Source organism: Egretta garzetta, unplaced genomic scaffold, assembly GCF_000687185.1.
Source record: "Egretta garzetta isolate BGI_Z169 unplaced genomic scaffold, ASM68718v1 scaffold108, whole genome shotgun sequence".
In the NCBI taxonomy this organism is placed as follows: Eukaryota; Metazoa; Chordata; class Aves; order Pelecaniformes; family Ardeidae; genus Egretta; species Egretta garzetta.
This window is the reverse complement of record NW_009260614.1, coordinates 1,837,526-1,851,039: the sequence shown is the minus strand read 5'-3', so window position 1 is coordinate 1,851,039 and position 13,514 is coordinate 1,837,526. Positions and strand designations below refer to the sequence as shown.

General features: G+C 53.0%; 2 protein-coding genes across 2 annotated transcripts; both read left to right on the top strand.

Moving 5' to 3' along the window:
* Positions 1-171: 171 nt before the first annotated feature.
* On the top strand, positions 172-3,040 carry SBDS (SBDS ribosome maturation factor; the record flags this gene model as incomplete). Its single annotated transcript, XM_035900623.1, has 4 exons — positions 172-336; positions 1,031-1,231; positions 1,784-1,948; positions 2,581-3,040. Coding segments are annotated over 4 exons (660 nt in total), but the record flags the coding sequence as incomplete, so codon positions are not given.
* A 92-nt stretch (positions 3,041-3,132) lies between these two features.
* Positions 3,133-10,944, top strand: CCDC183 (coiled-coil domain containing 183). Its single transcript, XM_009644973.2, has 14 exons — positions 3,133-5,638; positions 5,735-5,856; positions 6,018-6,095; positions 6,833-6,994; positions 7,116-7,220; positions 7,411-7,533; positions 7,905-8,033; positions 8,177-8,237; positions 8,321-8,409; positions 8,663-8,823; positions 9,174-9,363; positions 9,505-9,630; positions 9,881-9,977; positions 10,639-10,944. Exons 1-14 carry the CDS (start codon positions 5,518-5,520, stop codon positions 10,749-10,751), a joined length of 1,677 nt encoding a protein of 558 aa, XP_009643268.1. The 5' UTR covers positions 3,133-5,517; the 3' UTR covers positions 10,752-10,944.
* The last annotated feature ends 2,570 nt before the right edge of the window (positions 10,945-13,514 follow it).

Below are 13,514 nucleotides of genomic sequence, written 5' to 3'. Positions count from 1 at the left end.
GACGGCGGGGCCCGGGGGGAGCCGGGGGAGCACTCCGGGACGACTTTTGGTGTCGCTGCCCCTCCCTGGGGAGTGCCATTAGTGCAGAAGTTCCCGGGCACCCCCGATTCAGACCTTGGCAGCAGGACTTGTTCCTCCTTGCTCAAACCTCCTCTGCTCTTACGGTGCTGACCTCGCAGATTTCCTAACCCTGCCCTCATCTCTAGGGAGAAAGATCTCGATGAGGTCTTGCAGACGCACACAGTGTTTGTCAATGTTTCCAAAGGCCAGGTGGCGAAGAAGGAAGATCTCATTCAAGCATTTGGGACGGACGACCAAACAGAAATCTGTAAGATGGTAGGTTTCAACCACTTTGCTTTCTAAAAGCTTGGAGAAGACTTTCCAAATGTTTTGCATAAGGGTCACAGAGACACAGTGGATTGGTTTGTTACCAGGTTTTCACAGAACACAGTGCTGCTGTAGGCGAAAGGGTTGTTTGTTAAGAAATGGGGAGAAAGGAGTGGTAACCCTCATGTAGTCTTAAATTTTATATACGCATCTGGCAGAAAAGAGTTCTAGGTGTTCTGTATAACATACAGCTTCTATGCACTGCTGTCTAGGGACACGGAAGAAAGGTTAACCAGCACTGACGAGTTTCTCACTTAAGGTATATTATTAAGGATGCAGAGAAAGGAAGGGGGCAGTTGCTTACTTTGGATAGTTTGATTAAGTGTTAAGAACAGCTCTAATTGCTTAAGTCCTTCTTGGTAGGCTATAAACAGTGGACCTGTTGTGGGTGATGAGAATTCAAGGAAATCTGCGCTGCTCTTTTTGTAGTTTAGGGTTTCAGTGATGCCTTTTTTCTCTGAAATCTTTCCAGTGTTGTCTGGCACAATGATGAACATTATTAGTATGGTTATCCTTTTTCTGTGCTTCACGTCTGACCAAACCACTCAAGCAATTGTTTAATTAAACACAGTTGCTAGGGTTTCCACTCTTCGGTCAAATCTGTGATATTTAAACTGTCTTTTTGTTGTTATTTACTATCCAGATTTTATCAAAAGGGGAGCTGCAGGTATCGGACAAAGAACGGCACACACAGCTGGAGCAGATGTTTAGAGACATCGCAACTATTGTGGCTGACAAATGCGTGAATCCTGAAACAAAGAGGCCATACACAGTAATCCTTATAGAAAGAGCCATGAAGGATATTCACTACTCCGTCAAGCCGCACAAGAGCACGAAGCAGCAGGTTAGCGTTCACGCAAAATTGGGTTCTGCTCAGAGGTGCTGTCTCCAAGCGTAATTTCTCTGTTAGCAGTCACAGAGGGTTCACCAAAGCCTCATGCTCTAAAGCCTGCAGCCAGCTGGCGGTTGAATGCTGGATACAAGGAGCCTCTGAAACTCTGCAGTTTGTTTTCTAACAACTCAGGGAAAGGAGAAAGAAAGAAGCTAATTAAAGCAGCAACAGTGATATGCCTGGAATAGAAATAAGTGTTTTATAGTTTATTTTAATTGAGGTGGTAAATCAGGCTTTGCACCTGAGCCACAGGGGTTTCTGTTGTTCTACGGTATAACTGCTGTACAACATTATTTCAGGCAGGTTTTTTTTAGTATTTGAAGTGATCAGAGACAGCAAGAACTCTGCCTTTTCTTGTTAATCTATCAAAACAGCGTAATAGCAAACTCCTTGCAGCAGAGTGGCGGTGATCAGTACTGAGAAATGTGTCTGAGGCCAATGCAGAGGATTTGAGATGTTGATCTGCGGGTGTGTAAATGCTCTTTCTTTTTAATGTTTTTACAGGCACTGGAAGTGATCAGGCAGTTAAAGGAGACCATGCAAATTGAACGTGCTCACATGAGGCTGCGATTTATTCTTCCAGCAAAGGAGGGGAAGAAACTGAAAGAGAAGCTCAAGCCACTGATTAAAGTTATTGAGAATGAAGACTTCCATGAACAGCTGGAAATTGTAAGCAAGAAAGTAGTCCTTGAGTTTCGTACTTGATTTGACTACACCATACGTTTTACTAGAAGATAAATTAATATATGGAAGTTGTTTAGATAAACTGCAAGTTTACCAGAGGTTCTAAGTCAGAGGTGTAGTCTGTAGATTTTAATTTCACCAAATCCTAGTGACAAAAGCTTGGAAGTAGCCTTGATTCTACAGAGATTGCTGCTTCAAGCTGAGGAGCAGCACAGTGTCATTTCTCATAGCAGTGATTATCCTACAACACTGATAAGTTTCTCTACATATGTTACTCTTACTTATTTGGTGGGTCAGGCCTGTATTTTGACAGTGGTTAATTAATTTTCTTTAAAAATAGTCTGTGGTAAAGCAAAGTCTGGTGTTGGTGAAAGTCTTTCTGAGAACAGATTAGAATCTAGCAATCCCAGCTATCACAAGACATGTCCAGCGTGGGCAAATGGAATAGCAGAACTTCTGTGGAAAGATTGCATGATAGAAATTGCTTCTCAACTCTGCCAAGTCCTTCTTAGTTACTAAACAATTTTTTTTTTAATGAAAATTGATGTTAGACCCTGAAAAGGGGCTGATGAAAATCAGATATTATTGCTTGACTGATGAAATGTGAAATATTTCAGGTGTGCCTTATTGACCCAGGCTGCTTCAGAGAGATTGATGAGCTGATCCGGAGTGAGACAAAAGGGAAAGGAACACTGGAAGTGCTCAGTCTGAAGGACGTGGAGGAGGGAGATGAAAAGCTTGAATAACGAAACCGTCTGGAAGCAGCATCCTGCAACATGACTGGCGTTAGCCACTCTCGTCTGTTAGGCCTTCATGTTTTTTCCTATCTCTTGCTGCCAAATACTTCCTGACACTAATCCTTTGGGATTTTTCCATGCAGTGTGGGGGGTTTTTTTATCATTTTACACTTGCTTGGTTTACAAATGGGTTTGCCTGTAGGAACATTTTGTGTCCGAGTTGCACTAATGAGGATTGAGTTAAGGCTTGGTGTGGAAGTGACTCTGGCTTTGGTTTACTTTGAGAGTTGCTGTTGAAGAGTGGTTGACTGATACAGCGCCAATCATTTTTACTTTAAGTCGCTGAGGGGCAGGGTTTGTATCTGAGGAGAGGAACCTTAAGAAAAGGGAGCTGCATTTTCACTTCTAAACAGGTGCAAAGTGTGGATCGTGTCTAAACCCATCACTTGGCAGCACGAAAACTGACTTAAATTTCCATAATTGGCTGCTTGATAATTAGAGTACTTTAAAGGACCATTCTCAAAGATTTCCTTCACTGGATGTAGCAGCACTTGCTGACTTAGAAGAAATATTCTCCAAATAACTTATTCGTAAAATATATTTAGCTACATTAATAAAAATGAATTACTGTCTATTTATATATTATAGATACAGAAAGAAATAAAATAATTATTTTTCTTAATAGTATAGGAGGTAGCTCTGGCAGTGGTGATGCTTTTTGTAGGCTGAGGATTAGCCTGCGTTTCTGAGCTGTTCTTGTTTGCCTGATAAAGCAAATCTCGAATGGGCAGTGGTGGCCTCTGGCTAAGGAGCTAGGCAGGCTTTTGTTGGGCCATAATTCCCTAGCAGGAACTGTCTGCGTGTGCTCCTTTTCTTCCAGTGCGATAGCAAACAATTCTGGCAGCTGTCCTTTATCCTCTGGCTTTCTCTGCTGCTTTCTAATACATGCACAGAATTTCCAGCCAGCTCCTGAGGCCCAGTATATAGTTCTTGATAATTCTGTTAAATCTTGCTTCAGCTGCGTTAAGCAAATGCTTTTAGGTTGAACTTGTGTATTGCAAAGAAGAGGGGAAGAGACGACAGCAACGGCAGGAGATACTAAAAATACAAACCAGCAGGCAAAGTATATGTCCTTGGGTGACTAAAAGCTAATCCAGCAGGAGTTCAAGGAGCCTTGAGTGTGGCATGCCTGTTCCCGCACCGATCAAACGCAGCGAGTTGGGAGCTGCAGGCTTGCCGCCGACTGGATCTCTCCCAGACGAGCGTGTGTTGTGTTCCTTGCTTGCTGTTGACTTCTAGAGTGTGCGACTCTGCCTGTTACACGACAGTTAAACAGAGCTCTGGTTTGTGCTCCTCATGTGACCATTAGCTCTGTACCATTAGCACGTTGTGGATTTTCTAGGATTCAAGCAGGGAGAGTTGAAGTCGACTGGAGGAGGAAAGGTTTGACATGTCAGGTGCCAAGAGCCTGCAGGACTAGGTCCTTAGGCAAAGGCTTCTTCTTGGAAGCTGATTTCTGCAGCAGTCTATAGATGTGAGCTTGTGCGAGGTTGGGTTAAATCTCTTTACTGATATTTTGGAAGGACTTGCCGCTCTAGGGTCTGAGTTTTGCTGAGGGCCAGTGAAACGGAGACCCTGGAACCATTTTATCCATTTTGAAATGCTTTCTCTTGCCCCCAGGGTAAACTTCCATGGTGTTTAAATGCTGCCTAGGAAAGTTTAGTGGCATAATTACTGCATTTGCCATGCGGACACAGACTAAATCAAGGCCTCTACAGGCATGGACAGATTGGCAAGATTCCTTGTGTGTACAAACCCTTAACTGCTTGTTTTTCAAATGGCTGCCTCTTCGTGCGTACTTCATGAAGCACTGAAGATGACGGTGTTGATATTTAGCTTGTCACTGGCAATTAGCGCTAACACGCAACTCATAAAGCTGCAAACGAGACACTGAGTAAGAGCCTCAGATGACTTTGTACCGGTAATACTTGATTCCACAATCCTGTAACTTCTTTGTTTTCTATGTTCAACACCTGAAGCACAAGAGGATGGCTGCAGGTTAACAATCCCGAGTTACGGAAACTTAACCTGAGCTTGATTTACAAGCTGGGCAATAGGAAGGCCATTTCCTTACAAAGTCTTTTTTTCTGCAAATCAAATATTAAGGAATTTTCTCTGGTAGAGGGAGCTTGATTTTATTTATCAACAAATAAATGTACATTCTTGCGTTTCTTGTCGTATTTGTAGTTCAGCAAGGAAGTATGGTAAGCATCAAAATAAATATCAGTATTGGTAGCTGGTTTGTTCTTGCCCATTTCAAGGGGAGCACAACCTTTTCCTGGCTAATTAACTGAAATTTCCAAAGTAATAAACTCCTCTCGCCACTTGAAATAAGCTGGCAGCTTCCCAGCGAGCACTGGTAGGGTGCTTGGGTGTACGTGTACGCGTATTTTCCCTGACATTGTCCTTGCCCTGTTTCTGGCAGGGCTTGGAGGGCTCAGCCGGCTGGGCCGGTTACAACTGCCGTAGCCACGGTGATGGGAAACAGAGCTGGGATCCCCACTGCCCACCCTGCCTTCGACAGCCTTAGAGAGCTCAGTAATTGCTTGTTAATTAATCTGTTGCCTGCAGCAGCAGAGAGGAAAGAGCTGTCGGTGGTGATGGCCTAGCGGGTGGCGATGGCCGAGCAGGAGGGGTGCGGCGTGCAGCAGTTGGAGGCACCACGGTGAGGGTTGGTGAGGGTTCCACGGGCACGAGCAGCTCGGCTCCATCTGTGGTCACAGCACGGCAACAACTCCACCGGGCAGCAGAGCTGCCATGGCCACCGCACGTGCAGCGGGGCTGGAGGGCCATGGCAGGGCCACCGGGGCCGTGCAGGAACGGAAGGTGAACCTCAGCCAGCGCGTCCAGGAGCTGCACACCATCATCGCCTTGCAAGGTGCTGCCCCTTTGGCCTTACAGGGGCAGGCAGGGGGGGCTCTTGGTCCCCCCCCGTCATCCTGCCTGGTACCAACAGTGCCTTGATGTCCTCCAGAGCAAGGGAGGAAGTTATTCACACAGTCGTGTGAGGAAAAGCTCAGTCAGAACAGGGAGCTGCTCCCCCGCCTGCGCGAGGCAGTGCAGGAGGATGTCCAAGCCCTGGGCATTGTCCAGAAGGTACGGCTGGTCCCCTCCGCCACACCCCAGCCTGCTGCTGGCCCTGCAGAGCCCAGCTCCTCCGCCGGTTCTGCCCAGGAGCCTGCAGCGCCAGGCAGCAACAGGTTGTGACCGTCCCCAGGCTGGCAGTGATGTTCTCTCTGTCCCTTTCCTGCCCCCAGTGCAACAAGCTCACCGTCTCCGAGGCTTGTGGAGCACAGAAGCACTTGAGCATCGCTTTGGCCAGGAAGACAGTGGAGGTAACGGCAGGGTCCGGTGGGCACGGGCTGTTCATGGGGGGCTGGGGCTCCGGGGACGCTCAGAACAGGGTGCATAGCAGAGGGACCTGGTGCTGGCACAGGGACAGCCCCACAGGGCTGGTGCAGCAGGACACGAGGTGTTCACTGGCAGTCCCATGGGTCCCTTTCCACCACAGGACCCCTCCATGCAGGCCCTCCTTCAGCTCCCTTTGCCCCAGCAGAGCTGCTGGGCATCCCACCCGGCATGTCCCCAGCTCTGCCCGCCTTCCCGCGGGGCCCGGCTGCATCCCTGGGAGGGGGATGCTCTCTCTGCCCTTCGCTGCCTCGCCCAAGGTTATGCCCTGGTTATAAGCCTGCGAGATGGAGGCGCTGGCCCAGCAGAGCTGCCTTTGCCTGGGGCCTCTTGCAGGGACAGAGCCAGTGCTGCCGCTCTCCGCATCTGGGACACAGATCAATTTTATTGATGCCCAGCCCTGGGTCTGCGTTACACAGTCCCTAAGCCCGACTCGACGCTGCCTGCAGCAGATGTCGATCCCACCTCTGCCTTACCCCAGCCAGGCCCCCAGAGCAAAGCTCGCCCAGACCCCATCCTGCCAAGGGAGTGATGATGTCCTGGAGCAATGGCTCGGTGTCCCTAGCTCTGCTCTGGGGGCAGTTTTCCAGGCAGGGCCCCCTTCTCCCACGGGTGCCCAGCAAGCCCTGCCTCCAGCCTGGCGAGCTCTCCCATGCCCATCCAGGTGGCCAAGGAGAAGCTCCGGGCCGACATCTTTGACCGGGTGAACACATGCAACATGCTGCTGTACCAGATGAGGCAGCGGAGCCAAGCCCAGGACAAGCTGCAGAGGCGGCTGCAGCAGCTGCAGGAAGCTGAGATGGATGAGGAGCAACAGCAGGCACAGGTACCCAGGACCCCTTCCCAGGGGGGCTTTCATCCAACCCCCATCCCTATGTTCCATGGGTGGGTGCTGGGCTCAGCGTGCTGGGTCACCCCATGTCCCCCCGCTCCCATCTCTGCCCCAGGTGATTCGCCAGCTGGAGAACAACATTGAGAAGATGCTCACGAAAGTCCATGCTGGACAGAAGGTGACCGCCCTGTACCTGGCGGTGCGGGATGTCCTGAGGAAGGTGAGATGCTCAGCGTGTCATCGTCCTACCCACTCCCCCTGCAAAGGCAATGAGGTGCCCCAGGGGCTGCGCTGGTGGGACGCCCTCCCGGCTGGGCAAGGTCCTCCTGCTGCCCCCATCCCCTGTGTCAGCATGCAGGGGACCCCCAGGGCTGGGTGGGGTGACATACTGCGGGCTCCCTGTGTCCCAGGAGCTGGCCCACCTGCCTCTGCACCTAGACCTCCTGTGTGGAATGGCCGAGCTGTACTATGGGGAGCTGGAAGACATGGAGCTCATGGCCTTGGATGCCCTCAAAGCTGCTGATGTTACCAAGGTGAGATAGAACGGGGCACCTTGGGGCCCTCTCCCACACTCCAGAGCCCACAGACAGCACCATGTGCCCAGGCTGGTGAGTCTTCCTGCAATAAAGAGCAAAAGAGACAGAGCTGGGCTTGCCCACAGCACTCAGATGCCTCCCACACCTTGCTCTTGGGCCAGGCTGCCCTGGGGCTGGGGACAGCCCACCCGAAGCACCAGCCATGGTGAACGCAGCTCCATCCTCCAGCCCTTCTTGCCCAGGTTCCTTCCCAGCCTGTTTACACAGGGGGGATCATTTTTGATGCTGGCCATCCCAGAAGCTCAGCTGGCTCACAAAGGTCCATTCCGACTTTGGCAGCCACTTCTCTCTTCTCTGATATGCTCCAGGAGGACATGGCTGAGATGGAAACCCGGTTTCTCGCGGAGAGAGAGCTCAGGTACCACTCCCTGGCTACCCAGAAGGTGCACATCGACAGACTCTGGCTCAAGGAAGCAAGCGAAAGGCACCTGAGAGTGGTGAGTGGGGGGGAGGCAGCGCAGGCAGGGCTGCAGGCAGAGGGCAGGCATCGGTGCTGAGCCTTGCACAGCCCGGGAGGGCTGCAGGGCCAGCTCCCCCTGGGTGCCAGCAGCTCGGGGGGTGACGATGAACATCCTTGCAGCAAGCCAAGTATGACCTCGCCGTGGACTTCCCCACCCTGCACCCACAGGACCCGCTGGGGGGTGAGTGCCTGGGGGAGCACAGGGGGGTGGGACACAGGCACAGCACACGTGCATCCCTCCCTGCCGCTTCCCTCCCACCCCAGGCCCCAAACTGGAGCCCACCCAGTCCCAGATGGAGGTGACCCAGAAGATGGAGAAGGCCAAGGCTGCGATGCAGTGCTCCCACCTCTGGGTAACGTAAAAACACATCTCTGGTAAAACCCAGGGCTGCTCAAGCTCACCTTGTTTCATTGCGGGGTTATCTGTTGTCCTCTGCCCCTGGAGCCCCCCAAAGCCCATCTCATGCAGGCAGGGATGGAGCTGCTTTCCTCCATGACATGAGCTTGCAGCAGTCCATGGTGCAGAAACCTCACCGAGGCCACAGCCCAGATCCTGTACCCTGCAGGAGCACTACGGGCTGAGTCCTTGTGCTCTCCCCTGGCCAGGACATCCCCGGCAGGCTCCTGGCACAGCAGAAGTCCACAGTGGACCTGGAACAGTACATCAAGGAGTGCAAGGAGAAGAAGCAGGTGCTGAAGGAGATGCTGAAGGAGCTGGAGCTGAAGCAGGCTGAGCTGAAGTTTCGCCAGCCCCCCAACACAACCAGGTGCTGCTGGCCTTGGGACTGTTGTGCCAGCTGGGTCACCACCCTTGGGGGGGACATATGCATCATGGGTGTCCCAACAGGGCACCCCTTTTCTGTCCCACTGCAGCCACCCACCCCCCCTGCACCGGGTGGTTTTCTGAGCAGGGTGCTCCCCCAGCTCTGCTCCTGGCAGAGCACCCAAAGCTCCTGCTCTGGCTGCAGGAGGACCCTTGCTCCTTGCCTGGCATGAGAAGTGGTACCAGCAGCACGGAGTTGGGTTGCAGGCAGCATCTCTGCTCTGTGGTTGCGGGGAAGGGAGCAACCTGAGCAGCTTTTGTAACAGATTTGGGGTGTCCTGCACCCCTGTGCAGCTGTATGGATGTGAATGTGGTTGGCTCCAGGATGCTGGAGGAGGAGCTGAGGATGAACCTGCAGTGGGAAGAGGCTCGGCTGGAGCAGATGCGAACCGATATGCTGAGGAACCAGGAGCTCCTGCTCAAGTTTGAAAATGGCATCGACAACCTCTTTGTCCATCTGCACGGCATCACTGTGCCCAGCAAGGTACCTGTGTGGTGCAGGGGCGAGCATGGCCTTGGACAGTGCTTGGTGGTGCAACGGCACAGCACGGTGACACTTGGTGCAGCCACCATCACCCCAGGTGGCTCATTTTCCCCACCAAGGTTGTTCTCTCTCTGACTGCAGGATGATTCTGTCAAGGCCAGGGGAGTTGAGGAGAAGCTCCAGAACTGTGAGCAGAAGCTGCAGTACCTGATGCAGCAGGCGGCTGACCTGTCCCCTGACAGGCACAGCCCCGACGAGGACAATGAGGTGCATGGGGGCTCCGTCCCTGCTTTGGTCTTTGGGGAGCCCCACGGGGCTCTCCCGGATGGCCCATCCCCAGCCATCCTCCTGGCTGGGAGGATGGAGGTGGCCCCAGGGAAGAGCCATGAAGCAGCTCAGCCCCAGGTGACACTGGGCCCTGCAGGGTGTCCCTGCCAGGGAGCCGTCAAGGTGGGGCACCCCTTGGGTTGTAACACCCACCTCCCCTTCAGCAGTTAACCCAAGGTGTCTTTCACAGACTTTTGTGAAGGTCAGAAATTTTCTGGAGAAAACAACCACGAATGATCCTCAGAACCTGAAGATTTCTTTGGAAGACATGGGCAGTAGGGTCCAAGGTAGGAGAGCACAGTGGGTACACATCCCATGGTGACTGTCCCAGCCCCTGCCCACTGGGATTTCTGAGCATCCTTGTCTGTCTCCCACTGTCCCAGCAGACCCCAACCCATGAGTTGCCTTGGGGCTGACCTTGGCTGTCCCCAAGGCTTTGAGCACGGATGATGGTTTTAGGTGGGGATGTGGGAGAATGAAGGCAGCCGGTGGGGTGGTGAGTGTCAAACCATAGCAGGAACAAGGAGAGATGCTGCAGGGCAAGGAGGGAGACCCAGTTGTGAGGAATAACCACTGTTTGGCTCTGCCTGTGGCCTCCTCCTATTGCATGCATGCTCTTGGAGGAGGCAATGAGCTTTTGGCATCTTACCGCCCTTTTTAACAGAGCGGGAGCTGCACCCACCACCCCGTAGCTCCAGACCTTTATGGGAAGCCCCAACAGTGTTGGAGATGGGCCACAGTGGTGGCATCACCAGGTCCTGGAGGTCACCTTGGGATGCTGGGGCAGAAACGCCAGTTGGCAGTGCCTGCACCCGAGGGCTCGGCACAAGGGCTCTCTGGGATGCCATCAGCCCTCCAAACCATGCCGGCTCTCCCCCGGGACATGGCCACAGCAGAGGTGGCCCTGCAGACCCTCCCCAGCCCACTCCTCTCCACTCTCTCCTCCAGACCCCTTTGATTTTGCTGACAAAGACCATGGCAACGTCCTCACCCGGGAAGACATCAAGAAGCAGGGGCTGCACCTGATTGAAAGCAAGAAGAAAAGCGGCAAGAAGAAGTAGAGGCTGTAGGAGTAGAGTTTTGGATGCGCTCGGCCGCCCGTTGTGGTTCGGATGCCCCAGGCCACCCATTGTACCCTTTTCCCATCAGGTTTAATAGAGCAGATCTTTTTCATTCCTCCCAAGCCCATGGTAAAGCTGGAATGGGGGGGTCCTAGATCACTGCTGTCACCCAGAATGCAGGGGGTCAAACCCTGAGGGGTGCTGAGCTGGGTTTGGAAGCAGCCCCATCCCCTGCTCTCCCCACAGAGGTGGGGATGGGCTGGGGTGGGGACAGCTTTCCCAGCCAGAGCAAAGCTGGAGGCAGGCTGCATTCCTCCCCCTTGGTCCTGTGGGGCCAACACCTTCCTGGGAGCTCTGTCCCCCCAGACAGCTCTGGGACCCCAATGAGCTGGCATCTGTCTAAGGCAGCTATGGGGAAATGTGGGGCAGGGGCTGACCTCAGGGTGGGCGTCCTCATGCTCTTGTGTGGGAGGAGAAGGGCAGACCCTACCTTGGAAAGAGAGAGCCAAAGGTGTGACGAAGCCCCTAGCCTGGGCTGCCTGACCTGCCTGTGGACCTTCGTGCCTCCTCCCTCCCCTGGTCCCCACACAGACGTCGTGCAACTCCTACACAGAACCCTAAACTCAGAGCAGCCATCAGGCACCGCCTTCGGGCTGCAGGGAGGTGCCTGATGGCTGCTCTGAGTTTAGGGTTTTGGCTCCAGGATGGGATCCCCAGCCCTGCCAGTGGGTCACAGCTACCCAGCCGTGGAGGCCATGTTGTCTTCTCTACAAAGCCACTCGGAAACCAAAGCTGCAAATAGATGGTGCTATTTCTCCAAGTACAGCCAACGCTGAGGGCTTCTGCCAGGGACCTGTGGTCCCAGCCAGGAGAGTGGCACCTCATCCACTTCTGCAGGGGGACATCAGCATCAGACCAAGCTTCCACTGTCCTTGGTCCCTCTACTTCATGCTGACATCACTTGTGAGATCATCACTGCAGGGGGGAAGGAATGGCTGTTTCTGCCAGGCCTCTCAGCAGACTGGCAGGTCACACCAAGTATTCTTGGTGGGGTTTGTGTGACTACAGGTATGGGGATTATATTGCCAAAACAGGTGGCTTTTAAAGGAAGCTCAGAAGTAGCTGTGAACACATCTAACAGAGCTTCCCAGAAATGATTGCTGGGGCAGGCTCTTCCACAATTAAAGACCACATCATAATTACACCCATCCACCTCCTGTCCCATTCTCACATGGCCACCACAGCTTGGGTGCATGTGCTGGGGTCTGGGTCAAGGAGCCCTGTGCTGTGAGGAGCTACCCTGCCATGGCAGCAGAAATCTGAAAATACTCTGCAAACCCAGGGCCAAGTATGGCTGGATGGTGCTGGGCCACCCTGAAACTGTCCACGCTCAACACACCCAGGGTTTGAAGAAACTCAGACAGGCCACGTTGGGTAGGCTGTGCTCAAATACGTGTCATTAAGCAGCAGAATCCCTGCACCCCACCACTCTCCTGCTGCTATCTCACTGTCGGTGCCGAGGGCCACCAGGCTGATGCTGAGCTTGGGGCACCCCAGGCTCCTGGTTCTCCCCTGGCACCTGGGGCAAGACAGTTGCAGGGATGGCCGTATTGACCAGAAATCATGGAAGATCTGCCTGTCCACAGACTTTTGTGTGAGCCACCCATCCCTTCTCTCTTTCAAGGCTGTCTACAGCTGCTGCCAAAACAGTTTTAACTACGGCAAGGCTGTGGGAGCCAGCGGGAGCGCTGGTGTTTGCCTGTGCAAGGTCTGGTGCGGCAGAGCTATGGAGCATTGATCTTTGTCTCAATTGGCTTAGAAGCAGCAGCTCCAGCACATGTCTATTAGCACCACTGGACAAATATGAATGATTTATCAAAAACAAAGAGAGACTCCAGCGTTGCACACCTAGCTGAAGGCCGAGGAGAAGAGAAGGAGCAAATAACAAGTGGTTTGTGGCTGGTAGAAATGAGGGATGACTTTTTTAGAGCATGGTAGTGGTGCTTTGTCCCTTGTTCCTATGCCCTGCCATACAGAGGAGCAAGAAGAGAGATCCTGGAAAGTTTTGGGGAAGATCTCCATATGCTGGGGCGTTTCCTCTCCTTCCTCTTCAGCCTCTAAAAGGTACTTGGTGAAAAGCAGAGCCGACATCCCCCAGCTAGACCGGGGGTTCCCATCATTTGGGATAAACCCTGGGAAATATTTCAAGCTCTTAGTCTGGTCTTTGCACTCTGGCTGTGGGGAACAGAAGCCACAAAACATGTTGAAGGTTTCTCCCTGCAAGAGCTGGATGGAGAGCCTGGTCTGGGGACTATCTGCCAGCTGCAAGGTAATTCTGAGATGGTTTAGCTGCCTTTAAGGGAGGGGAAGAGCAAGGGTGCACAATAACACAGGGGTTTCAGGTCTACTTGAAATCATTGAGGCATGAGTGGAGGATGCGAAGGCTACCTGCTTCATCACAAGCACCCACCGAATGCATTCAGACAGAGCATCCCAAGCTCTCGTCACATCTGCGGGGCGAGGGGAAGGCACGGCCGGGCAGACAGCGTGGGGTGCAATCGGACTGACTGCCGCTGCCTTACCCGCACCCGGAGAGGCGGCAGGGGAAATGGATGTGACAAGTGGAAAAGAGGTAGGAGAGAGAGTGGGAAGGAGCCAGAGGCAGTGCCTTGGTTTCTAGATTTAAAAATAAAATAAAAAACACCACCATGGGTGCCCCAGGAAGGCAGCGGCTGGGGTACGAGCCGACACCCGGCATACTCC

Excerpts from the sequence above, each read along its gene's own strand:
- CCDC183 (XM_009644973.2), top strand. The coding sequence starts at position 5,518 with ATGGCCACCGCACGTGCAGCGGGGCTGGAGGGCCATGGCAGGGCCACC. Across the intron at positions 5,639-5,734 it reads CACCATCATCGCCTTGCAAG|AGCAAGGGAGGAAGTTATTC; the intron begins GTGCTGCCCCTT and ends GATGTCCTCCAG. Across the intron at positions 6,995-7,115 it reads AGGAGCAACAGCAGGCACAG|GTGATTCGCCAGCTGGAGAA; the intron begins GTACCCAGGACC and ends TCTCTGCCCCAG.